The 27,453-nt window shown below is 38.2% G+C and overlaps 1 protein-coding gene across 1 annotated transcript in view; it reads right to left on the minus strand.

The window, feature by feature from the left end:
- Positions 1 to 370: 370 nt before the first annotated feature.
- LRRC1 (leucine rich repeat containing 1) overlaps positions 371 to 27,453 on the minus strand; it is a 129,246-nt gene continuing 102,163 nt past the window's right edge. Inside the window, exons 7-14 of the mRNA XM_023222983.2 lie at positions 27,057 to 27,131; positions 24,535 to 24,679; positions 21,567 to 21,685; positions 19,860 to 19,943; positions 10,372 to 10,487; positions 4,695 to 4,867; positions 3,606 to 3,742; positions 371 to 1,610 (exon numbers count right to left, since the gene is read on the minus strand). Of these exons, the coding sequence (XP_023078751.1) occupies positions 1,452 to 1,610; positions 3,606 to 3,742; positions 4,695 to 4,867; positions 10,372 to 10,487; positions 19,860 to 19,943; positions 21,567 to 21,685; positions 24,535 to 24,679; positions 27,057 to 27,131 (1,008 nt within the window). The 3' untranslated portion in view covers positions 371 to 1,451. The remainder of the gene's footprint in view (positions 1,611 to 3,605; positions 3,743 to 4,694; positions 4,868 to 10,371; positions 10,488 to 19,859; positions 19,944 to 21,566; positions 21,686 to 24,534; positions 24,680 to 27,056; positions 27,132 to 27,453) is intronic.

Genomic DNA, 27,453 nt, shown 5'->3' on the forward strand with positions numbered 1-27,453 from the left:
ACAGGAGGTCACTCACAACTGATGGGTAATTTAAATATTTAATAGACCAGAGCACACTTTGGCTACCTGCTATCACTTGAACATACAAAGTAATAATTTTTAAAAGCTGTATGGCCAATGTCCAGGATGAATTTTTTCTTGGAGAAAAAATATATATATAATTTTCCTAGACACCATACAGTGACTGGCACTTTTCATTTCTCTTTTATCACAGCATACAAAAAAGAAATCAACAGAAACACACCAAAACTTTTCCCAATATCCCTTAAATTAGCAGATTTAAAATTAAATCTTGAAGCAGTATTTTCTGATACTTTGATTCAAACTCTATTTACAAATTAAATTGCACTTATAAAGATAGCAACATTTCTATTTTGATAGGTTATTTTGCTTTATTGTGGTTGTATATCTGGATATAAAACTTTTAAAGCTTTCTTGAATAAAAATCATTCTTTTGCAGTACATAATTTATTTGCCCACTGAATGTCTAAACCAGTTTTCTCTTTTTGTGCTTTTCTGCTCTATTTTATTTTACAAATGGCACATACCATCAGAGTAGGTGCAGTCTGACACTGCGCTCATTATGAGAGACTTATTTAGAAAAAGTTAAAGTGTAAGGAATAACATATTAGCAGTCAAATCCTTTGGTTTATGTTTTCAAAAAAAAAAAAATCAACCGATACAATTACAAATCATTGATAATTCATCTTTTTTGGTTAAAAACAAATCCGCCAGGTAGATTAACTAATTAAAATACAACACTGCTTTAAAATACCACATTCCTATTCTCATCTCAATGTTCAAAGATGCCATTGTTTACAACTGATTGGACATGACACAGGATACATTAAGGCACAAGTGGATGGTACAAATAAAAACAAATACTTTAGGACTTGTTTCTCTGCACAAATACTAAAATATGTACCGTCTTCAAGATAAAATAACAAAAAAGAAATACATATTTTTGTTACGAAATACCTATACAAAATTTTAAAATTTACACCATCTGAGCTGCCAAAAAAGGTTTAAAAAGTATCCATTTTTCCCCATACATAAAACTATCTCTCATCAGTAGGTCCAAGGGAACCTGGGGGATTCAAAATGTCCCAGCACTTTATGGAAGGGAGTAGGATAAAAATTCCCCTTTCTGCTCTCCCTTATCCCAACATAAGACAAAAACAAAAGTCGTATGTTTACAGTAGTGTATTCTACTTATTACAAACAACTGAAATTAAAAAAAAAAAAATCACGCCGGGAGACCACTGGTGGCTGACTGGTTGCGGGATGAGTAAGGCACTTCCTGGGAGACAGCAGCTTCCCCACACTCCACGGGAGGATGGCGTGCGGGGGCTGGTTAGCTAAGACAAGGAGCACGTGAGGCTCCCCGGAAGCAGACAGGAACGTCTGGACAGCAGAGGAAGACACAGGAGGTAAAACTTGGAGGTGAAACTCTACACAGAAGTGGTCACTCGGTCAATGGCATGATTGACCTCATTTTTGTTTGAGTCCAGTCCTTTAGCAGCATTCATGTCATTCCGTAAATTCTCCACTGTCTTTTTCATGTGCTTTAACTCCCCTGGGTGTGGAGTGGCTCGCCTTAGAAGTGTTCTCTAAAAACAAACAGTGGAGTGAGTGTTTTGGTTTTATTTCACTACTTTTTCAAAACATGCAGCTTCAAGGCATTCTCATTCCAATACAAATGTTACCTTCTTAGAAATTCTGAGTTAAAGTGGGTGGAAAAGCTTTCTTTGGAGGTATGTGCATTTATCAACTGCTCACTGGTAGTTAAGGGAAAGAGAAAGTGTTCCATATAACTTACCTAGTTACAATAGAAGGATTACTTTTAGAATAAAAAAAACTTATAAAAATATGAAATTACTATAAAATAAAAATCTCCATAAGCAGCAAGAACATTTAATTTAAAATTTAGGATATAATTATAGGGTGTGGGGAAAGAAAAAGATAAAAGAGTAAATAAAAAATCCTAAATTAAAGTCACTATAATGTTCTACTATTACCCAAAGTGATTCTGGCTTTTTTCAACCCTTGAAGCATGCAAGAAAAAGGAAATCAAGAGGGAAATATTTCCTTTTCTTATTTTGCTGCTATGACCTACTGATGAAAGTTCACACTCTTCTAATAAAGACTGGAAGTTAAGTAACAGGGTATGAGTAATTTTTAAAATATTATTTAATATGTTACATGATCTTTAGCTCATAAAACAGCGTGTACATCTTTTAAACGGCCTATCCAAGTGCTTTAGGGGGAACCAAACTAGCTTAACAAAATACTGGAAGAGGCAATGAAGTAACTGGTGATAATCACACTCTAACAAGTCTTGAGGTGAGTATTAAAGAGTCATTGACAGTGAGTGATTTTGTCATCCCTAATTTGCGTTTTGCCCTTTACGATTGTATAGGCCTAAAATCCCATTTGGTGACAACTGGAATAACAAAGACTGTAGGCAAAAATTTTAAAACTGCCTTTGTTTTGGGGGCTGCAAGTACTCCCTCTAAGCTCTGCTTAAGAAAATCTCAATTAGTTTAAGGAATTTAAGAAGCCAAAGTCAACTGCTAGGAAGATGTCAAGACTTGTCACCAACACCTGGAGATGCTGGATGTCTGAAAGACATTTTCAAGTACAGATGAAAGTAAGGGTGACTGGTATTTTCCAATTTCTGAACAAAAACTTGTTAACTAATCCAACTAAGATCATAAGCCCTCTACAAGAAGACTAAGGTGAGCTGGTTACATGAAGAAGGCGCAGAGGTCTGGCACTAAGTCAAATCATGGCAAGTAAATGCAGTCAACATGGGAAGAGACAGCATTCACTGGGAACAATTAAAAAAAAAAGTTTCAATGGGAGGGAAAACTATCACAAATAAAAAGAAGCACCATAAAAGCAGCACAACACAACAATAAGAGGCCGGGCACAGTGGCTCACACCTGTAGTCCCAGCACTTTGGGAGGCTAAGGTGGGTAGGTCACTTGAGTCCAGGAACTGTAGACCAGCCTGGACAACATGGTAAAATGCCATCTCTACAAAAAATACAAAAATTAGAGGGGGCATGGTGGCAGGTGCCTGTAATCCCAGCACTCTGGGAGGCCAACACGGGTGGATCACTTGAGGTCAGGAGTTCAATACCAGTCTGACCAACGTGGTAACATCTTGTCTCTACTAAAAATACCAAAAATTAGCTGGGTGTGGTGGCGGGTGCCTATAACCCCAGCTACTAAGGAGGCTGAGGCAGGAGAATCGCTTGAACCCAGGAGGCAGAAGTTACTTGAGAGGCTGAGGTGGGGAGATGGCTTGAACCCAAGAGGTGGAGGTTGCAGTAAGCTGAGATCACTCCACTGCACTCCAGCCTGGGTGACAGAGGGAGACTCTGTCTCAAAAAAGAAAAAAAAAAGAGTTCCATTTGCCTCATTTACCTTTTGTGACTGAGCACCTAGAATTACCTAGTTTTGTTTTCTAAAAAAATTTTTAAATGCTGAAGGCAAGGCAGAGAACATACTAATTAAAAATAAAGAATATCCTTATCAGGTGTCATTCTCAATCTTTTAATTTTGAACTTCCACAGAGGCAAAGAATCTGCATTTCCATACCGTCTCATTGTCTTCTTCATCTTTCTCATCCTCCACAAATCGGATTGCACTGACTCTGTTGACAGCACGCTCGTTCCAGGCTTCATCAGAGACATCATTTACCAAGTTCTCCAGCGCACCACAGCGAGGCAGATTCTCTGCAGTGACAAAGACCACATCAGCAGGGAACTGTGGTTCATGTGACCAGTAAAAGCCATGAACTTTGCAGCTGACAAGGCAGAATCTATACGGAGGACCAGGGGTAGAACACCAGAAAGAAGGGCGGCCTTCTGTGGCAAGTTTGGCTTTAAAACACAAACACACACAAAATTCAAAAACAAAAAGAAAAAGGCCTGGGGCAAGGTTGCCCCCTTTTTTTTTAATGATGTATAATTCTATTTGAGATCATATAAAATATCTGCTAAATTAATATGTTTAATATTTCATCACAGAATGTCATAATTTAGAGTCCCTTTTAAAATACTTATTTTATGCAACTTCAAAACTGTCCTGACAGTGATGTGGCCGCACATGTTGGACACTAGTACTTTCCTCAGTAACACACTCTACCACGTTTTCCCCTAGGGTCTTAAAGTCCTCCCACTTGGGCTCCCATTCCCCCAGGGCACTCCGGTTCTCCTCCACCAAACCCAGCTCTCAGCAAAGGATTTATGATAGCATTTTGATGTTAATGTGGAGTTTCTGTTTAACCACACAGTTTACAAAACAAAGATACAATGACTCAAAATAATTCAATGGCTTAAAAACAGTATGCCAGTGGTGTTAATACTAATCCTCTGAACTATCAGTTTGGATTTTAAGAGACTCTGTTACCACTTTTAGAAGTATTGTATTTTCAGCCTTAGCTATAATTCAAAACCAAAAAACTGCTTATGGAATTTCAAACATGATAAATAGATATGAGCGGCTCTTCTGCAAGGATGTAGGGTAACCTTTCCAGAAGAGTCCCACAGTGGCCTCACCCGAGCCGGCTCTAGGTGCAGACTGGATATAACACAATCACATCAAGAAGTAAGAGGCCTTATGGACAGACATTAGGTCCTACTTAATCTCGTGGCCCTGTGAATACTGTCCTTAAATTAAATTCACCTTGACAAGTAGGTTCAGAAGGCAGCTGAGGAAGTAAGACACAGGTTAAAATCTTCTCTCCCGTGGTGTAGTCTGTGTCTGTCTGGAATGTAAGCAGGGGCTGGGACTGGTTGTCAGATAGCCACAGAGCCTTCAACTTCAAGGCAGTCAGGGATAAAGGTAGATGCAGCAACCTATTTTTTTTTTTTTTTTTAAAAAAAAGAGACATTACAACCTCAAATTTTGTAATCAAATCAATCCCTATCCATAAAATGAGGAAAAATTAAAAACAGCTTCCTGAGATTGGTTTCAAAATGTAAAAACGATGTTATGTTTTTAAGACACTTGACATACTCTTTGCAAGTGGATTCTTCAGTAGGTTCCTGTGCTTCCCTTTTCTGCTCTCACTTCTCCCATGAGAACCTCCAGATTATAGGGCAAAAAAAAAAAAAAAAGAGAGAGAGAGAGAGAGAAAATTGCAGGACACATTTTTAGGGTCTTGTACTAGGTTTCAATGTAAAGAGAGAAAAAAAGTCAAGGTGATTTTGGAAGGACCCAGAGGCGGTTCTTTACCTCTGATGGCGACAGCCTCACTGACAGGGCTGGTTTTGAAGCTGCGGGATTACCTGTTTCCAGGAGCACCTGATGAATCAGGCCAAGAGGAAGGAGGTGCCTGGGATGTCAAAGCATTTAAGTTGCAGCCAAAATGAAGATTAAACCCCATTTTGTATGGACTCCATCTACTTTCTCTAGGGAGATTATTTCAGGTATTCCCTTCTAAACCTTTATCTCTCAGTTTCTAGAAGCTCCTACTTCTCAGAGTCCTAGGTGACAATTAATATCTATATCAGATTATTTCAGTTTCAAATGAGGTAGTACACATGAAAGTACTTTCAATGTTATAATGTAACACCTAAAGATTAGTTTTATTTTTATGTTTGCACAAAGACTTCACAGATTGGCTGCAACCTGTAGAATCTATTTAGTAAAGACCACTGCCAGAAATCATATGTACACCTATTTCCAGTTAACATTAGCAGGAAATCTACCTATACATCTTACCAAAAGACTAACAGTCTAACAGTGAATTCTCAGATGCACATACCATTTCAATTGACAGAACTTACGGGAAATAAACTAGAACTCTCTAAAGATATGAAAAGAAGCTGTATTCCAATAACACAAAACTAATCAGAGGAAAAGGCAGGCATAAACTGGTTAAATTACTTTAATAAAAGAAGTAAAAAAAAAATCAAAGAGTGCATGGACAGTATTAACAACAAAAGCATTATTAACAAACTTTTCACGGTAACAATACATTTTGCAAGATTTCTGTGTTAGTTTCAAAGATAAGAAAATATTTTCTTTTCCTTAACAATTAGTCCAGTAAAGGCTGAGTCCATCTCATGCATATGTATTGCGTGCAATACTGAGGAAGTACTGTGAAACTGTAACTTAAGTGGGAGTGAGGTTCTTAAGCCAGTGTATCCACGAGAACTGCTTATGTTAAAGTACTCCTGAAAAGACTATGAATTGTACATTATAATATTTCACTAATGAGAGCAGAAATACATATTTTTAAATCCTAGAATCCACCCGGTGCCACCATATGCTCACAGTTAGAGAAGGACACCTGAGGGAACCTCAGGGAACAGCAGATTCACAATTACATTTCTTCTTACTCTGAGATATTTGTTCTTTAAGGGATAGAACTGAAGTATTTTCTGCTTATACAAAAATTCTTTCTCTTTCTATCCAAAGAATGTTACATACATGTAAACTCAAATCCAAGAAAGTTAAAAACGTGTATTTGCCAGGTACTGTGACAAGGATTTTTTAAACAGGCATTATACACTGTTAAAGTTTCAAATACATCAACCTCTTTCATTTTATTGAACAAAAATATAATTTATTTAAAATTTTTCTCCTATATCTTTTAAAAGAGGAAGCAAGCTAACATCCACTAGAATGTTTAAAGTTTCAAGTCTTGGGCAAGACACTTACAGTCAGCATCTGTACCTGTCTTACTCTTGAGAAAAGAAAGAAAAAAAATCCAGACTTGAAAACTGGCACAAAACACAGATACTCAAACGTGGTCATTGTAACTTCTCAGACTAGAAGCCAGCTGAATGTTAAAGCAAAAGTATAAATAAGAGGCTAAAAAGAGCATCAATAATACTAATAAATAACAGCTTCTAAGGATGACAAACCATATGACCAAAGCTAAATAAATTACTAGACTCTACAACAAATCTTATCAACATATTTCCACTCAGATTAATGAGTTGCCTGAAACACCAGTTTTGCTGCAAAGAATCAAAGTGCCAGCTTGAATGTGGCTGCTGCTGACTGAGTCCACAACACACATGAGCTGCCCACTGTCTTGCGGACAGAAGCGTTGCCAGTGGTGTCCAAAAGAAAAAAACACCCTGTTCCCTGAACAGTCTGCCCACAGAGATTCTGCAGGCTGGCTAATCCTCTAACTCACTATAGCCTGGGGAAAAAAAAGACATACACATGCTTTTCTGTCTCTCTTGGGTAAACCATCCCAGCTACAAGTCAGAAAATCGATGAGAAATACATTCCTGCTTTCCAAAGGAGCTAATAATACATTTTTGGTTTATTCTGGCACCTTCTGTACACTATAGAATAAACAGAATCAACACACAAGAAACCACAGCCCGTAGGCATCTCCGTGTTCTATTTAGGACCCCATGCGCCCAGAAATAAAAAACTTGTGGTTACTATTCACACCAATGGTACAAGAACTAAAGCAAATGAATGACCAAACTGTAAGCCTCTTGTCTCCAGTTATATCCATTACCAACCCAGCCCCAAGTGACCTTCCATGCCTGTGAACTACTATAACAACTGCTTTCTCAAATTTATTTAATATCTAACCATGGCCTACTGATTAATATTAACTTCACCAGTGACTGAATACGCCTTACAATGTCATGTTTCATCTTTCTGTTACTTTCTACTAGAATTTTTAGTTTTAAGCAAACTTTTCAAAAATGTTTAAAAATATATATAAATTGAGAACACAACTGGCAAAAAATTAAACAATACTAAAATATCCAAAATGAAAACTCCCTATACCTTCAAGTCTCATCTAGGGGAACTACTATTAGTATTTGGGTACAATGCACAAATAAGTGATTTTATTTTTCTTTTTTAAGGAAAAAACCCCACCAAAATGAGAGCTCTACATACTGCTCAACATTTTCCCTTTTCACTCAGTATCTTGGGTCTCTTTCCGTGTCAATGCACAGAGAAATATCTCATTCTTTGACTGCTTAGTATTCCACAACAGTATGCTGTTGTTTGTCTTTTAATATTTTTAATTCTTCAGACTGGGTAATACACACATAGTACAAAATTAAAAAGTATAAGCTATTTCCTATTTCCTAATTGACAACCATTGTTTCTAATATTCAGTACTACTAATATTGCAAGTAAGGAAAATCCTCAAATGCCCAGTTTTGCACACTTGATGGATATTCCTATGGGAGAGAGTCTAAGTATTAAAGAATTTTGTGTTCTGTGCTCGAGTAACTGAGGATATAAGACATTTTCTTTACTGTCACAGAAGGTTTAATACTTAGTTTCCAAGTGACAGGTTGTAGTCATCCTTGCTATAATTTATCCTACCAAACTGCAAAAGAAAGTTTCTAGAAACTCACAGTGTACGTTTCCTGCTGCCATGTGTTATTTTCATATACTTGAAAGAAGAGGCAGAAGCTTCTGTTACATTTAATACGATTTAGTATGCTTTCCTACAGTACGACATTTCTGCAAGCTAAAAGGCTGACCAGGTAGCCCTTTTTAAAAAAATTAGTTTCTATACTGATACTTTTAATAAGCAGTGATTAAATATTTTAATAGGCTTAACATTTGGTTATGAATCTATATACGTATGCATGGACTAAATGACACACTTAACTGACTCAAATGACAGCTATGTAACTCGACTTTTTAACTGGGTTTTCTCCATCCCAGCCCAAGCATAATAAAAATTTAACTTTCTCTTTTTCTGAGAACTGGAGAAATGGGGCCTTCATTCAGGTAAAAACAGTTTTTCGGCATCACAGGCATCTTTCTGCTCAAGAATTGATGCAAATTCATGCTCAGTAGTGTGGCAAGAACCAGCGAATGTTGACTCATTGAGTTTCTACTGCTAGAGGATAAAGATCAGGAAAGAAGTACCCTCCTCAAGCTGTAAAGGTTCATGCCTTAGTTCTGCTTAGTTCAGCAGAAATCCGAGGTTTAACTCAATTTAATTCTGGGTTTCCAGCAACCAGTTAGTGGTCTTAAGAATCTATCAAGATGTCCTGAAAGCATTAACTTTGAAAAGGTGAGCATTGCCTGAGGCTATAACTCACCTCTAGATTCCAGCTAAGAACTGCTGTTTATTTAGCCCTGCTGTCTATAATCCATTAGCAAGAATAAAAAATGGTGACCTGTGCCTGACCAAAATGATCAGCTAATCAGCACTCAGGAGACAGCCTCATTAGACTGCTGGCCTTTACCATTTAAGATCATTGATCATCTTCCCCCAAGCAGTTGAACCTTTTTCTCCTAACTATATTATACTCAAAAGCAATTTTTAATTCCTTTTGGCTAGGAAGCCTATGATATAAGCCATCCTGCAGTGACCTGCTATTCATCCTGTAAAACTATTAACATTTTTGTTCCACTGAAAATGGCATCTGTTATGTGCCAAGCACTCTGTCATTGCATCTGACAAGTGATACAATGACACATAAACCAGAAGAATATCTAGCTTTAGGTAACTTCAGGCTTAGAAGGGTTACCCATAAGAAAACAGGCAATTCTCATATGGTACTGTGACTGCCACGGCAGGGGAATTTCCCCAAATGCGGACTCAGAAAGAAGGCTCCCTCGAGAAAATAGAGCTTGAGTGATGAAGAAGAGAGTCAAGGAGCCAGAGAAGAGGGTCCCCCAATAGAAAGAATAGCCTGTTTCTGAGAAGGCGCATATGACATTTAGGGCACTGAAATTAGCTCGGAATGACGGAAACAAATGTGTTCCACAAAGATGATGAACAGGCATATTCTAGAAAATGGTGCTCAGTCCAACATGACCTCTGCTCTGGAACTTGAGAAATGGTGATGCTGTGACCTTGGAAATATTAGTCTGGCAGCTCTGAACTTTTTTTGTATTATGAATCATTTGGAGATTCTGACATTAGCTATAAACACTTCCCTAAATATACAATTCTGTTTGTATTTTCAGGGGGTTCAGAGTCAGTATGTCAAGGTCCCCTGGTTAAAACTGAGTTCGAACTCATTTGTGCTCACTTTGCAGGTGAGGAAACTCTGAAGCCCATGATGACTTACAAAAGCTACTTAGAAGAGCTAAGCCACAACCCAAGTCTCCCCATTTTCAGTTCAGTGCTCTTTCCCTGGCATCACTGTACCATCATTCCGGGAAGCATTTCTACGAAAGTGTCCACTGACACTTCAACCCATGCTCAGGTTTCCCCTGACCTTCTCTGCTCCACTGGGCTCAAGTACTCTAGCCCCCATATGAAGAACTCCCTGAGGCCTAGGTCATTTGAAAAATTGGGATCATATTCTGTAAGATAAAGCAAAGACAAAAATTTGAAGATGCACGCAAAGATTGGGATGTATGTATATTTGTTTCCCTCAAACAAAGCATACAACAGGCTTACCTGTTCCCTGCCACATCCAGGACATGAAGTTCTGTTGCCTGTGACATCTCTGCAGGTATCCGAGTTAGTCTATTGTCACGCACACAGAACACAGTGAGGCTGCAGCACCCGCCGATCTATGGTGAGAAAGGAAATACATCTTTTTTTCCAGTTTTCTAGGGGAGATGGAGTAGGATTAGAGTACCTTGTTTACCAAACAGTATAAAAAGGATGCATAAACTTATACCACAAAGCTCACTGGTCTCACTGATGACCAACAATCATTAATTTAAATCATACAAAACACAGCCCCATATGTTCATAAAAATCTCTGCGAAAAGTTAGATGTACATGTTCTAAATTAAATCAAGAAAATCAATGATACAGTTTAAAAATTTTATTCTAAAGAAGAAATCATTTTCCACTGCTGATATCTAACCCAACTGCATCTGTTAAATATGTTAGCCAAACTATACAATCCAGAAAAATACTATGTAGTAATACGCAAGTTTAACAATTGTAGTTTCAAAAGTTAGGCCAAAGGTGATCCTGATACACACACAATTCAAGACTTGCCCATTATATTAACTTCAGTACTCTCAGTGTTTCAGTGTTTTTTATTTTCCAAAAAAGAGGGGTATCTTACAGATTATATAGTACATTAATTTCCACCATACATCTTTTAATAGCTTTTGATCATTCACAAATTAATGTGGTAAATTCACTTTTTTTGATGGATGTAAAATCAGCAGTATCTTCACAAAAAGTGAACTGAGTAAATCTATACATCCATTTCTTTAGCCGTGGCCTGTTCGTAAAGGCACACAAATCAACACCTCCATCCACACCAAATTTGATTACCATTTTTTAAAAGTAAGCAATTTAAAGGTAACTGAGTTTTGTATGAGTCTGGTCTTCAAAAAGGAACATAAACACACATAAAAAATCCAATGATTCTCTTGAACAAATTGGTGGTGGTTTTTACAGTCAGGGAAACTGAATCAAGAGGGCAGAAAAATAGCTCGATCCCAGACACAACATTCTGCAGGACTCCATAAAGTACTACACTCTTTTTGTACTCACTCTCCTGACTAAGGGCAACTGCTAGGAAAGGCTCATAAAGGAACCTATTGATGTCTCTCCAACACATGGAAAAATACTGCTCCAGAGCCTCCCACTTGAGAAAGAGCACAAGACTTGAATGGTTAATGATATCTGAATATATCTTCTGCCCTTTTCTATTTATACATGTGTTTAATATATGTATATAATATCATCAAAAGCAGAACGCATATTTGTGAATGGCTACATAATTACCTTCATACACAATCTTTTTATTTCCTCCCTTAAAAATATAAGATTTCAAAATAATGTATTGAACAACAATATTTAACCATAATGTATACAAAAGAAAAATAAATATATAAGTAAATGTAGACTAACATTTGTCTCTGGTCATGTGGAAAGCACCCAGGTATGTAGAAAGGCTTTTAGATTTTGCCCCCTTTCGTCCCCGCATTCACACATTTCTCATCCTAGCAAAAATGGTCTACTCATTATACCCTAAATACATTTTTATATTTTTGATCCCACTGTTTTTTATAGAAATGCCTTTTTAAATCTTACCAATGATCCAAAATTAGCTAAACATTCTCTGTTCCTCCAAAGAGTCTTCACAGAACCCTTTGGTCCATATAATAAAATGCTCTCTGCCTTCATTTCATAATTATGGTCTAACCCTCTGACAGCATAAAATATCACATGAACCCTAAGATCATTTACTTGAGTTACTGCTTAATTTGCACATGTTTATGTACACTCAGGGTACTTGGCAAGTATAGTATTCATGCTATCTACCCACCATACATAGCCTCTCTGCCCACTAAATTTCTCATTTACGTATGTTTAGACACTTTATTTACTTACTTGTGAAAGACCTCTACTTAAAAGTTACCTGCCTCTATGTGCAGCAGTGGAGACAACAAAACTCTTTTTTGTTCCAGTAAGAATCACCAGAGTAGCCTCTCTTAGGTTTTATAAGCATATAGCCCCAATATAGTGTCCTACAAGAAATGTGCAACTGGATTTCCCATATGGCTGAGCACATTCTCCCTCCCTTGAGGAAGGGAATCAACAGTTCTAATTAGATGCCCAGAAATATCATGGAAGGAAAGCAATTAAAGCCCTGATCCCTTTGATGATCAGTATTATTAGAGTTTCTGATAAATTTAGACAATCCTGACAAAGATCTACTCATGAGAAAGAATGACTAGGTTCCCATGGGGCACCCTTCCTGCATCCCTGCTCCAGGTGGAGGAGCTTCGGCATGAGGCTGGGGTTCAGAGGTACGGCTACATGCCCTGAAGGAGGGCTCCCAAGTCAGCAGCTGGCTGAGGCTGAAGACCCCCGCTAGCGTCCTGACCTAGCCTTGAAAAGACAGGATTTATGTGTGACCCAAGGGGGGCAAAGCAGATATTATTATTCATATGATCATCCGGAGGGGATCATCAGCTCCTGGAAGGCATGTAGAGCTGGGACTGCATTTTAACTGTGGGCATCTTGTCATGAAGCTGTCCACTGCCCTCCCACCACACCAACCTGTAAGATACCTGTTTTGGGGCCCTACTGCTATACCATGTGAACATTTTCAATTTGTGTCATGTGCATATATTATGTAGTCAAAAAAATTAATTAACTAATTAAAGCGGGTCAGAGGGCTCTAAATAAATGTTCTGGAAAAGATCCATTAATCATTTGGGAAGATATAGTGTAAACTTCAATGAAATGTGTGAGCTGTCTACTGTGTGTTATTGTTTCATTTTTCTTTTTCCTTTCCCACTCTAATCTCACAGCCATTTGAGACATCAAGGGGTGGAACGCAATTGCGTACAAGAGCCTCTTAGGCCCTCTGGGTTGTCAAAGCAGGCAGTGTGACCTCCTGATCTCTATTGTCTATGGTTTTTGAAAAACAATGCCAACAAAGAGCACATGTTGTTGCAGAGTGTGCTAGGGATGCCTTAATCACCCCACAAAGGCACATGCTGTCCCAGCAAACATTCACACAAACACAGCCCTCTTTCCAAATCAGCCAGGAAGGGATGGCACAAACCTTTGGTTTTTAGAAAAGATTATTAAGCATTCAAACCCACAAATGAAAAGATATAGTTCATTATAGACATCAGAGGGAGATGGGGTATGATGGAGGGAGGGGATGCTTTGAGATCATACAGACCTGGGCTAGAATTTAGGCTCAGTCATATGTTTTGTGGGTTTGGATGTGTTACTTTAACCAAAAGTAACAATAATGATTAAATTAAATGAAACCACATATATAATTTGGCACCTATCACAGAAACTGGCCTTTTGCTGCTGCCAAATAAATGTGGTAGCTATTTTTTTTTCCAGGAAGTAAAAACCTCAGATCCAAATGATGAGTACAATCAACACCTAAATACCTACTATGTTCTTAGATCTGTACTGATGTTGGCAGTCTCTTTCCTGAACTTACCCGAATGTCTTAAAAAAAACTATCTCCCTAACGATGTATCGCAGTGACATTTTGTATTAATAATAGTGAAGACTGACATTATACACATCATTCATATATATTTTGGCTTTCTCTTTTGGGTTCAGGAGGCAGAGTTTACAGGTTCCTTAGTTGTCATCAGGATAAAATATCTATATCATTTAGAAGTTCTGGGAAGCAGAGTCACTGTTTAAAAAACTTATTACCAGTTATGTAGGAAGCTGATATTTTTAAGCCTCCCTTAAACCACATAAAAGCACCTTCCCAGAATACAAGGGGTTGGACTTGGATTATCTGAGAATTATGGAATATAGCTGAGAATCTTTGTCCAGCCATTTTGTGTCTCCTTAGCTGTTAGGCATTGATCTAACCCATCTCAAGAAAATAGGATCTGCAGATTATTGAGCAAACCTCTGCTCAGGTCAACTCTCACTAAGTATTAATTGCCTGCAGGTTAGCTCACCCAAGGAGGAGATCATGAGACAGATTCAGTGATTCAAAAAGGGAGCCTATGTTAGTCACTTTTGTTTATATTCCATTTTTTAAATGCTTGTCTTAAGTGTAAGGGAACTTTCACTTTCCTTCAGTATATTCCTTTTAATATTATTTGTAACATAATTGAACCCACATCCCATTGGCAAAAAAAGAAAAATGTACAATAATTAAAATCTGGCCAAAATGCAATTTGAGCAAAAATAATATGAAACATAATTTTAAAATCCCATCATCTATGGCATATTATTCAAATGTTCCCTACTTCATAAATATTTTTGGAAATCATGTGGCTTTGGGATTCCCTGAATTCTGGGGCCACTGACATCAAAATATCCACTAAGAGCTACAGAATTCTTTTTTTTCTGACTATAAAAAAGCATCTTACATTGATTAGAAAAATAAAAACCATACATCCATGCACAGGAAACCACAATAAAAAAAAAATATCAAATCTTACCACAAAGGGATAATCAGTATTAACGTTAAGAGGTACGATCTTTCAGTACCGCCATACATTTGTGATTCTACATATACACTTTAACAATGTTTCTAAGAGGACTTTTATGGACCACATAGTTATTTCCTTCTATGGATGTATCACAGATTATTTAAGAAACTGCCCAGGGTAGACAATGCTAGTTAGGTCTGCCACTTCTTTGCTGTGTGATTCTGGAGAAGTTACTTAACCTCTCTCAGTCTTAGTTTCACAATCTGCTGGACATTGATAAGAATTTACCTACACCTCATAGAACTGTTGTGATAATTAGATAAGAATAAATGCAAAAGCCCTTGGGCACTGTGCCTGGCACATGTTAGCTGTCTCTATGGACACTTGGCATGGTGCCTGGAACATGTAGGCTGCTCCTATGTATAATGTGAGAAATGTTCTTGTGCATCATTCTTAGTGTATATCCATGAATGTTTTCCTGGACGTGGACTTGCAGAATCAAAGGGTATACACATTTCTAAAGTTTTTACTATTATCACATTTTCTTCCAGAAAGTCATAATAATTTATATTTACATGATAATATACACTTCCCTCCACCCTTGCCAAAATTTGGTATTATTAATTATTTTGTGAATACTGATGAGGCTGAAATTGTTTCACCTTAGTTGCCATTTCTATTTGTTCCTCTGTGAATCACTTGCTGGTTTTTGTGGAAGTTTCTTTGTTTTTGTCTACTTCTCTATAGTAAATACATCTTTTCCTCATTGGTGTAAAAGAACTTCTAATAGAGTAAAGACAGATCTCTCATTTAAGATACTTTAAATGTCTCCATGCCCTCTTTCAAGAAAGTAAAGGCTGTCTTTACCTTCTTGAAGATCAGAAATCGAATTTTCCTGTAGACAAATCCATCAACTATTTTTTAATGACTTATTTCAAGTTTAGGAATGACTTCTCCATCTTGAAATCTGATGGTCAACTATATTTTAGCTAATATTTTTATATTCTATATTATGTCTTTAATCAATAATTCATTTTAGAATATAATGGAGACATACTGAAATAATTTTAAATTGTAATAAGAAGAAGGCAGAAAACTATCCACAAAATGAATATTCTATCACCACAGGCATTTCTGAGCATCATAGTAATATTTATGGGTAATTAATATTTACAGGTTGTCTGATTAAAAAAAGCTTTGATGAATGATCTGCAAATGCTATCTTGCCTCATCTCACTGGGTAAGTGTGGCTTAGTTGGCGTCACTTTCATTTGGACTTAATGGAGACAAAAAGAAAAATGGACTCTAAACTTGGATATAAGCTCAATTTCTTCTAGCCAAAAATTCTTATGGTCTGGCTCTTGTTCATCATACTCATGCTCACACATATACCACCAACTCCATCTATCCATAAATCAATCATACTACTGCACAGTATGTTCCTTAACTCTCCTCTCCACCAACACTATGAATTTTTAAGAAATCTCCTTTTCCCAGAAGTATATATACTTAAGCAACAGGATGAAAAATAAAAGACACAAATAAGTGACTTGAAAAATCAGAGGCATGCCAGGTGTAGCAAATAAAGCAAATCTAGCCTTTCCATTAGAGACAAATTTGTGCCAAGAAACTTACAATTTAGTGAAAACAGATGAGCTGCCAAATGATGCCTTTCAGGATTTCTGAGTAACTTAAAATGTAATTCACAGAAAAGCATACTTTTGAGAGTGAATAATCTGAACAAACATGAAAAACATATAACAAAATAAAGTTCCAGGCCATGCAGCCAAAAAAAAAAAAAAAAAACTGAATTTAGAGGAAAATGTCCAATATTTTATAATGAAGAGCACACAAAGCAGTCAGCCGATTTGAATCTTCATGCATTTAAGAAGCAGAATGGAAGTTAGAGATGCAACTGTGGTCTGAACAATACTTACAAGATAACAAGTTTACCTGACTTTTCTAAATTTCCAAGCAGCTAACAATTAAGAAAACAAAAGACATTCATTGATTTGCAAATGTTTACTACAAATAACACCACAAAACACAAACAGAATCCATTATTGTGATCCACACAGTACAAACATTTTCCCCTCAACCATTTGGGGAAAAAATGCAAATAAATGCTGCTACAGACTAAGGAGCTGTGCCCTAAAACTGGCAACACACAATACTATAAATTTTTTTTTTTTTTTTAAAGGACAAAATACAGGAAGAACTACACAGCATACCAGACCAATGGCAATTAATACTACTATGGGTTTTTGGCATATGAATTGAATTGGTCAGTCTTTCAGTTTAGATATGTCATGTATGCAACTTAACTGTTCAACAGAAAGCAATACATTTTTGGAAGAATCCAATCAGGAAAATTCAAGATTTGATCAACTGGCATCAAGCTTGGAGGAAGAGCTAACATACACACAGTCACAGGGCCTACCACGATCACTGCACAGAGACTCATGACATGAAGGTGCTGCCTGGACCAACGTGATGCATGAGAGATCAGGAGGCTCTCGGTGATTTGGCTGCTCAGCCCCAGTGGTCAGAGGCAAGCACCCAACCATTTCTGCTGGGCAGCAAACTGCGATCCGTGGGAGAGTTGGAGACATGTTTTCAGCACATTTCCTACTCTGGGAGCTGAGTGTGTGTGAGTAGAAGGTGATCTAGAAAAGATCCAATTCCTAAAAACCTAAACATTCTCTGCTTTATCCGACAGCTGAAGGGAAAGGCACAGACTACTTCTTTCTAAAATGCCAGATGCCAGAAGACCAATCATAATTTCTCAGAAAATGGACAAAATATGACTAAAATGCTTTGAAGTTAGAAATATTTTCATGATATTTCCACTTTTCACATCATGAAAAACTGTTCCAGTAAGTTTAGTGAACACATAGCATGGATTAGATATAACTCTAGTCAGAAAACACTTGAGTGTGTTTCATTCTTTTAAAGCGAAAAGAGGACTTGCTGAAATGATGGTGAAAGTTTTATGAAAGTAAATTTCCAAAAGGTTCTTGTTTAGAATGTAATCTTGTGAAAGACAGTCAGGGGATCAGGGAAGCTGGGGATGGGTGGTGAAACTTGCTGGGAATTAACATTACACCTAAAAGTGCTCTCCTCATGATCTGCCTTGAAAGTACACCTAAAATGAATTAACTTTCTGTAGTGTCCAAACTAAAGATACTTTGGCCTTTCCTTAACAAATCAGGGGCTTGCCCTACCTCAAGGTCACAGATGGAAAGGTTGGGCTGAGCCTGTATTACCTAAGTGGTCATGTGTTTATTGAGAGATTCATCTTTGGAGTCAGATTCTACCAACTCCCAGCTGTGTGAGCCCAAGTAAGAAAAAGAACTTACTTGCCTCAGTTTCCTCACTCATAAAATGAGGAAATCACCATGACTGCAAAAGCTGTTGTAAGGATTCAATAAGTACAACAAATACTTGAAAGCATCTAGTACAGTTACCTGGTATTAAAAAAGAAAGAAAGAAATCTTTTCTACATCTGTATGTGTGTTTATATGTCCAATCTACTATCCACCTGCCACTATCCAGCAAGAGTAAGTTTAACTGTTCAGAATATCAGTTCTGTATTTTGGTTTATTGCTTAGAAACTGGAACCCAATTTTTCTAATTAGTAGAATCTCTTAGTTGTGTCCCAGCTTAGCTGAGAAACAGACTTAAGTCTTTCAGCCGGAAACAGTTTACTTAGATGCCAGTGTTCATATAAAGGATGTTTCAGAATATGATCATGTTTATAGTAAATATTCTCATGTCTCCATTTAGAAATGCTGGCCACCTTACCCAGGGAGAAGACTGGGACACTGTGGGCCAAACACCAAGATGAGGAAAGGAAAGAGGAAGTTCAGATACCTTGAGATGTGGCCCTAGGAAAATAAGAATGCCACATGTTCTGATTGGCTGGATGGCAGCTTTGAAATTACTCCAAAATAGATGTTAGAAAAAGTGAAAACAGAAATATGAAGCAAACTACACCTGGCCAGTGATCATATCATACAAGGAAATACCATACCCTTCTAGATGAGGACCCAGCAAAGGAGAAGGCTCATCAACAGCTAGTTTTAAGCTTTATTGCTAATAAAAAATTCAAGTTCAGTATTATCTTTCTCCAACCAAGCTCTTCTAGTACCCAATAGAAAGTAAGTCATCTTCTTTTTCTTTTCTTTTTTTTTTTTTTTTTTTGAGATAGAGTCTCACTCTGTCACCCGGGCTGGAGTGCAGTGGCATGATCTCGGCTCACTGCAATCTCAGCCTCCCGAGTAGGTGGGACTACAGGCTCCCACCACCACGCCTGGCCAATTGTAAGCCTTCTTTTTAAACAACACACTAGACACCTCCTTGTTTGACCCACTATAAGCTTCCTCCTCATTGTCAGCATTTCCACCACCCCTGCCAGAATTTAAATGCCTCTAAGTCTACACAGCTACTCTCCACAACAGACGGTGGCGTCTCATTTTCTCGTGCTTAGACCACTGACCAAAAAAAAAAAATCCTAGGAAGCTAGCTTTAGCTTCCCATTCACCTTCCTCTATGTGTATGCCTTTGTGAAGAGTTTGTTCAAACTCATCCAAGACATGAGCACGGCCCAATGTAAATCTCTGCCCAGAAATATGGTTGCATCGAGATCAATTTTTATAATTCCAATTGCTTATGGGATAGAGCTTAATTCCACATTAAATTAAAAAATCAAAGCTAAAGTCGTCCACTTCCTCTGCCAAACTCCCAAATAATCCATTTCTGCCAATGGTGTCACCATTCTCTGTATGTCAAACCCAAAATGTCAATCTCTTTCTTTCTCCCATTTAAAATCCTATAAATTCACCTTTCCCAACTCTCCTTAATGTTACTGATGACCATTCTTTGACATAATTCCTCCAGTCGGCTCTATACTCATAGACTGGAGTACATACCTTTAAAAGCAACACGTGTCTTTTCAAAGCATTTGACATTTTTGATCCATTATGTATTGTGATTATTTCTTCATAATTATGATCACATGATTTCTCTAAAAGCACATACCTCTTTTGGTAAGGACACTAATTTATTTCTGTCTGCATTCAAGTTGCTCAACTTCTTTAGTTTTCCAATGCTTTTAGGTAGGGTCTGTTAAAATAACAATTTCATTATTAATGTAACACATATTTTTAACATGGCTCACAGTAAATAAGATCTCTGGAAGGATCTAAAGAATATAATCTCATCCAGCAACAGAAACAGTAGTTTTTGCTGAATATTAGATATTTGTAATGTTCACTTAGGGGGTGTGACATTAAGTATTTTGAAATTTTGTTGAAATGGTAAGTCTGTTTTAAAGGAATGAAGTCAAAAGTGGAGACCTGGGAACAGGGAAACATCTTGTAAAGGGAAATAAATGCTGTTCAACTCAAGTGAGTGAGAATTTGCACCCTCAAGATTCATTCCCGCCCTGCCTGCACCTTCAAGGACCACACTGGGACAGTGGCTTAGATGTCCGTGGAAGCCAGAGCACTGAGGCAGGGAACCAGCACCCGGAGCAGGGTGCCACATGGGCAGGGGAAGGCGAGAGCTATGGGGATGGGAGAAAGGTAAGCATCCTGGAGTGGGGAGCAGAGCTCTACCAGAACCAGGCTGGCACCCACATGGGAGTCTTCAACACTCCAGTGCAATCCAGGGGTGAATATTATTTTTACAGTTGTTATGATTACTATTTGTAAGCCTAAAATCACAAAGCAAGACTGGAAGATTTGGTAACTCTCGCCACACCTGCCAGAGGCTGGCTGCTTGAGCTGTCTGAGGGGAGGGGCTACTGGGCTCCCCACCCACATCTGTGCACTCCATCCTTTCTTGCTGTCCTTTTTGCTCTTTCTACCTAAAGAACATTACTTACTCTATTTATAGATAAAGGAGAAAAGGGAAAAGGAAAAGGGAAAAGAGAGTAAAAAAAAAATAAAGTGACAAAATGAAGATGGAGAAAAGAAAACAGAAAAGTAGGAGAGTAAACTGAAGAAAACAGAGTGGCTATATGACAACTAAAAGAGGGGGGAAGAAGAAGAAGTGACAACTGAAGGACTGACAAAAGCAGAGGGGGAAGCAGGACAGGAAAAGACAACTGAGATCTGCTGCCACCCTGCCTGCCCACCCACCCTTTACCAGGGGGTGCACGCATAACCCCTGCCCTTGTCTGGTGGAAGCCTGGTCCAGGTGGAGGAACCCCCCCTCTACCCAAAGTTCCAATAAGAAGCTGCCTTAACCAGAGCCCATTAGACACCATCCTATGGCTCCCTGATCAAGAGCATTTCCCAACCCCTATCCTGCCAAGGCTTTTCCTGGACAATGTTCATCTCTTTTCTCTTCTCTCTTGTTCTTCCCATTTGCTCAAAGAACCTAAGGAGAGGCCAGAGGAATCCTGATGAATATTTCCAGTGGTGGTCTCTGGGCACCACAGCTGGGGCATCAACACATCCATCGAGAGTAGCTTATCCCCACACCTCACTGGAGACATCTGTGAGGCATTTGTTCAGTCCCTATATTCAGAGCACCACAATTGGGACACAGGCTCAACAGGGAAACCGAAGCACTACTTTCTTTGCTTAAGCAGATTAAAAACTGATCTTTAGGTCATGCATTTGCTTTGTAAGACCCTTCTGGGATATAATATGAAGAAATTTCCATTTAGTCCACTCAAATTACAAATAAGTAGAATCTACCCTAGTAAGTCTTTATGATATATGTGCAAACCACACTTACCAGGAGTTGATTTTCCGTAAGAACTAACTCAGTGAGACTTTCACAATCCCCAACTGCTTCAGGCAACTGTGTGAGTCTATTCTGATCCACCTTCAAGATTGACAGTTTCTTTAGTTTTCCTGTAAAAGCATCATTAGCATTATTATTATCAAATTCATTAGTTACACTTATTTTCGTAATCACTGCTTGGAATTTCCTATCTGCTGTTCTTTTTGTTTCAAATAGTTACTTATTTTTTCCTCATCTAGCTTTTCACATAATGAAACTCTATCATTTAGACCATGAAGGTTGGGAGTTAAAATAATTTGTTTAGAACATCAAAAACGGTTGGCAATTAGAAACAAAACATTTTAAAAACCATAAAAACATCGCATCAAAGCCAAGAAATTTACAGAAAAACAAAACAGCTTTCTGTCTCCATGGAGGTGTTTCATGCACAGAGGAGACTTTCGTTTTACTCCAAGAATTATCCTTACAATAAACAAAAAAAAATAGTTTATTAAATCACCTATGAATGAAAATGACTCAGTGAAGAGCCCTACAGCGTGGTATTTCTATAGGTCCAGAATAAAGTGGTAACCTCAGGAAAGCCATATTAAGGACGGAGTCTATTTCACTCAGGCCAGGAAGACTGGACGTCCTGGTGATATCCACTGTTCATGGGAAAGAAGAACAAGTCTTACTGCAGCCTCCTCAAAGTCCCCACTAGCCACTAGCAAAGTCATTCAGATTCTCACTTCAACAAGTCATGGGATTAAGCCTACAGAGCAGGCGCCCTTCATTCTCTACTGAGTGGCTAACACGTTGATACTTTCCCCACTACATCAGAAAACAGCCTCTATTCTAACGCAGTCATAAAGCTAGAGAAAGAAAAATATCGAAAGGTGTATCCTGCCTCATGTGCAGCCACAGGGCAAGATAGGAGAACTAACCAATTCTTAAGCTCTTTGTTTAGCATAGTCAATAGCCTAACACTGTCGTTGGAGGGTTTCCACCTGCCCTCACTGTCAGGAGACCCACTAACATTTTCTGCAGGGTATACTGAATAGCACAGCCAAGCACTAAAACATCTCACCCCAATAGAGAAGTCTCCTGGCAACTAGTCTTCTAGCCTCCCCTTGAATACTGCTAGTGACAACGTACTCATTTCTTCACTAAGCAGCCCAAACTAATTTGTAACATATCTTTCCTTTTTTTTTTTTTTCTTTCTTTTTTAAGAGACAGGGCCTCACTCTATTGCCCAGGCTGGAGTACAGTGGTACAATCATGGTTCACTGCAGCCCCAAACTCCTACTCCTGGACTCAAGCAATCCTTCCCCTTCAGGCTTCTGAGTAGCTAGGACTACAGGCGTGTGCCAACCCACTTGGCTAATATTTTTATTTTTTGTAGACAGGAAGTCTCACTATGATGCCCAAGCTGGTCTTAAACTCTTGGCCTCCCAAAGTGCTAGGATTACAGGTGTGAGCCATTCCCAGCCATCTTTGCTTTTTAAAGCTCTTAAATGAAATTGGGCTTCACAATCCTTTCATTTTGCTCATTTGATCAGAAAGCTGTAATACATCTCTTTCTTTGAAAGACAGTCCTTTAAACGTTTGAAGTCATCCTCTCATGCTTTCTGCTGCTTCCCATTCCAAGCAACAAAACACACCCAGTCTCTACAACTCTTTTCAGATGCCATAAACGATTCTCAGTGAACATCGCTGCATAGAGTCAAAATCCCTATTGATTTTCCAGCCAGGTTTAACCAAAACACAATGTCTGAATTTCTACTGAAATTTTCATCTTGACCACATACCACGGAGAAGTGGTCCTCTGCCATACAAGTTCTCCAACTATTGAAAACCTTTCAAAAGCGTCCTTGATGTTCTGAATAAAATTAAAGACAGCAATCCTATGATAACTCCATGGTTAAATACAGTCTCTTTCAACTTCAAAGTGGCTTTGCTATGATGGAGCTCCCAAGTCCATATCTGTTTATACCTTCTCTCCATTTAATTTCTCACACTGGACTAAGTTCCTTCATAGTAAAGAAAATGTCTGGATTGATTGTTTTTAAAGAAAATAGCACAGAATGATTAAAGGATTATCGATGTACTAAACAAAGGCTCAATTCAGTTATGCCACTCTTCCAGCACCTCCCTGAGGTCATGGAATAAGTCAGTCATTTTCTCATAAACTATTAGGATGCTGGCTGGGCATGGTAGCTCACGTCTGTAATCCCAACACTTTGGAAGGCTGAGGCAGGTGGATCACAAGGTCAGGAGATCGAGATCATCCTGGCTAACACAGTGAAAACTCGTCTCTACTAAAAAATACAAAAAAAATTAGCCGGGCGTGGTGGCAGGTGCCTGTAGTCCCGGCTACTCAGGAGGCTGAGGCAGGAGAATGGCGTGAACCCGGGAGGCAGAGCTTGCAGTGAGCCGAGATCGCGCCACTGCACTGCAGCCTGGATGACAGAGCGAGACTCCATCTTAAAATAATTAATTAATTAATTAAATAAAATAAAAATAAAAATAAACTATTAGGATGCCAAATTAGAAATTTCTTAGTGACTGCTCATATGCCTTAAATACATTTTATTATTTGGGGTAATCCCTCATGAAATCATTGGGAGAAGACATAGATGAAGTAGAGATGAATCAATGCTTAAAAGCAATGACAGCAGTTACTTTTAAGTAGGTAGATACCAACCCAGGATGACAGAAACATCTGCATATAGAGTAATGACAGCAGTTACTTTTAAGCAGGTAGATACCAACCCAGGATGACAGAAACATCTGCATATAGAGAAACTTCTGCTATAATAAATGCTCTTTGCTTTCCTTCTTTAAAAACAAACAGTAAGGAGACTTTAAGGAGCCACATTCTCAGCATCTGAAAGTGGTGACCAGAGGATCAAAGTGTGCTCCAAATGCTCAAGACGATGGCAGGCAGTATCTTTAGCAGTTAGTGATTTCCAATGCTTACCAATGCCATCCGGAATAGTTTCTAATAAGTTCTGGGAAATGACTAAATCTGTTAATGAAGTCAGGCCACTGATTTCTTCAGGAAGTCTTTCCAACCTGTTTTCAGAGACATCTAAGCACAGCAGGTTCTTCAGATTTCCTATTTCCTATAACAATGACATGGAAAAATAAACGCACACTTAAACCTGCCACAGTGCAGAGGCATTTGTTCCCGTGATTTTTCACAATTAAATCCCAGGGCGGTCCTAAGGATGTTATCTTTAGCATGAATCCAAATCTGAAGGCAGGGGCAAATTCCTAGATCCCCTTCCAATGAAAGTGGGAAGTTGTATGACTCACAGACACAGAGCTGGGAGGGACAAAAAGCCCTCCACCTTTCAGGCAGGCAAGGAATCATTCCCACTTAATAGGTAAAGATACAGGAGAACAAACGACTACAAGGTCACACAATCATAAAAGAAAGAGGAGTCTAGAATTTAGCTTTTCAAGTTTGGAACTGATCTAAGCAGCTTACATGGTAGGGTGACCCTGGGATTTCCTCTGGTAAGAACCTACCTACTTTGTATTTTCTTCCATGACACGTAGCACTTGTTAGCACAAACATCAATGCAATTGCTCCCCAGCAAAACTGGAACATACGGATCTATCTGTACCTTTAATATTAAAAGCAGCATACTGCCTTTAGTGAAAACAGTCTACCAGGATAAGGTAAAGTACTTCCATGAGTCTAACATTCTATTCAAGACCTACCTTTCTTTCCATTCCCAAAGTGCAAGCTTTCTCTCTTATCACTGCCTCCACTTTTCCATTCCACTTCCCAATATTAAATCTTATCCTCATTACTCCCTTACCTTGACTGTCAGTTCTGCCTCTTGGGCTCTAGTCTTAACTCCCCGTTCCTGAGACCATTCCATAAACTGTGTTTCCTCATTTCCTTCCTGAAACACAGCCAGTTCTCATCCTATAACTGGATGACCTTCTATTCAAAAAACATCTTGTGGCTCCCTGATGTCTACATAAGTACAAATTTCTCCATCTATATTTAATTTGGTCTGATCTATTCTTTCCAGCTTATCATCCACCTGATATTGCCTTATGATCCTGTCCCTGTATTTCCTGTCTAAAGGAAACTAGACTAGATTTCTACTAATTTCAGGCCAGATCCCTGAAGTTGTTCTACTCTTCATTAACTCCTTTTAACAGTGCCTTTTTATCCTTCTCTTTCCATCATCATTGAAAATAAGAAAAATCATTCAAATTATTTGAGACTTTTTTGTGTGTTTAATGCTGATTTAACACAAATTTATACTATAGGAGCAAATGAAAATTTTAAATAACCATTTACAGCACAATCATTGCAATTTTAATTTCTTTGTATTTAGAATATCACACTCTGCACAGTCATTTACACACATCTGAACATTCTCAACTCTTTCCTTTCCCCTTTATGTCCCACAGATATTTTATTACTTTCCTGATAATGTCATGATATTTTTCTCCCATCCTTTGACTTCTAAAGTAACTAGCATTCTCCCAACCAGGATTTCCCACATATTTCCTAGAAAAATCTAATACTAATCGAACTCTACCCCCAAGAGTTGCTAATCTGTCTCCTTTCCCCAGTTGTAGCCAAGATCTCATAAACAGACTTAAATTAGTTCCTTAGTTCCATTAGTCATTAGGTGACATCATGGTTAACTTCAGTGCTATAACAATTAAAAATTTACTAAAGTGCTTTCTTCTAGCATTAGGGTTCCCTGCATTGATATGGCATTCCCCACTGAAAGTACAGAGCCCTTTACAACTGGTCACACGAAAAACTGGCTATGAGAGACACGAAAGAATAAAATTCAGTAATAGTTGGAAAAAAAAAAATACAAGAGGAAAATGCCTGCTGGTTTTTGTTAGGTTTCTCAGTTTCTGTCTCAGAATGTAGGCCTGTCTGCTAGGACTCCACAAGATGACTACGTGCTCAGAAGTCTACACAAGACTCCACTTCATTTGGCACATAGTTCTTCCACTTGGGAACAGTAGGAAAGGCCTGAACACTACGACATGCCAGCTAAACCATAAGAAACATTTGGAAAAATATGAAATAAAAGCATTTAACATTGCTTTTACATGAACTATTACGGGGCAAAAGATGGTCAAATTATCCCAAAAGCACTTGGCACATCACGGAGTGGCAGAAAGGTACACCATCAGAATCATGGGTCCTGGCAATTTACTAATCTGCTGGGCTTGAAGTAAGCTATATGGGTAGCAAGGACACAATAAAATACAGATTTCACAAACTAAAGGAAATATTTACTACATTTACAAATGGTGGGTTGAAGTTTTCAGTTTTCATATGGCAATGGAGAATGATGCATGCTCAATATGTTTTCCCAAATGTGCTTTTTCAATCAATGTTTTTGGTTTTCAAGATCCTTTTATAGCAAACCTTATGTGGCAGCAGGAAATACACAAAGCTTATTGTTGCTGTTTTACATTCTGGGGAGACACTGTGAAATTACCACTTACCTGAGGTAATTCTGACAGCTGATTTCCATCCAACCAGAGGTCTTTTAGATGTAAGAGGGCTCCGATTGATTCTGGCTAAAACAAAAGAAAAAAAAGGTATGGTAACAAAGATTCAATTTTCAGTATTCCCTGAAGAAAGAAAGAATCTGAATTCATCTGTTAACAACTGGGTACCTTAGCAGATGTTCACTGGTACTTCTCTTAACATCAAGTCCCTTTCCTCAAAGTGCCCAAACTTTCCCCAAGAATGCCAGTTGTTTCCACCTATGTCCATCATCTCTAGTCCTGACCTCCCCCACCCATGAATCATAATTCCTAACTTGTGTGAAATGAAGCTGGTTCTCTAGTGTTCCCAAGCTACATCTATGGAAATACTGGCTTCGTAAAGATCCCCATA

The sequence above is a fragment of the Piliocolobus tephrosceles genome, chromosome 5, assembly GCF_002776525.5.
Source record: "Piliocolobus tephrosceles isolate RC106 chromosome 5, ASM277652v3, whole genome shotgun sequence".
Classification (NCBI taxonomy): Eukaryota; Metazoa; Chordata; class Mammalia; order Primates; family Cercopithecidae; genus Piliocolobus; species Piliocolobus tephrosceles.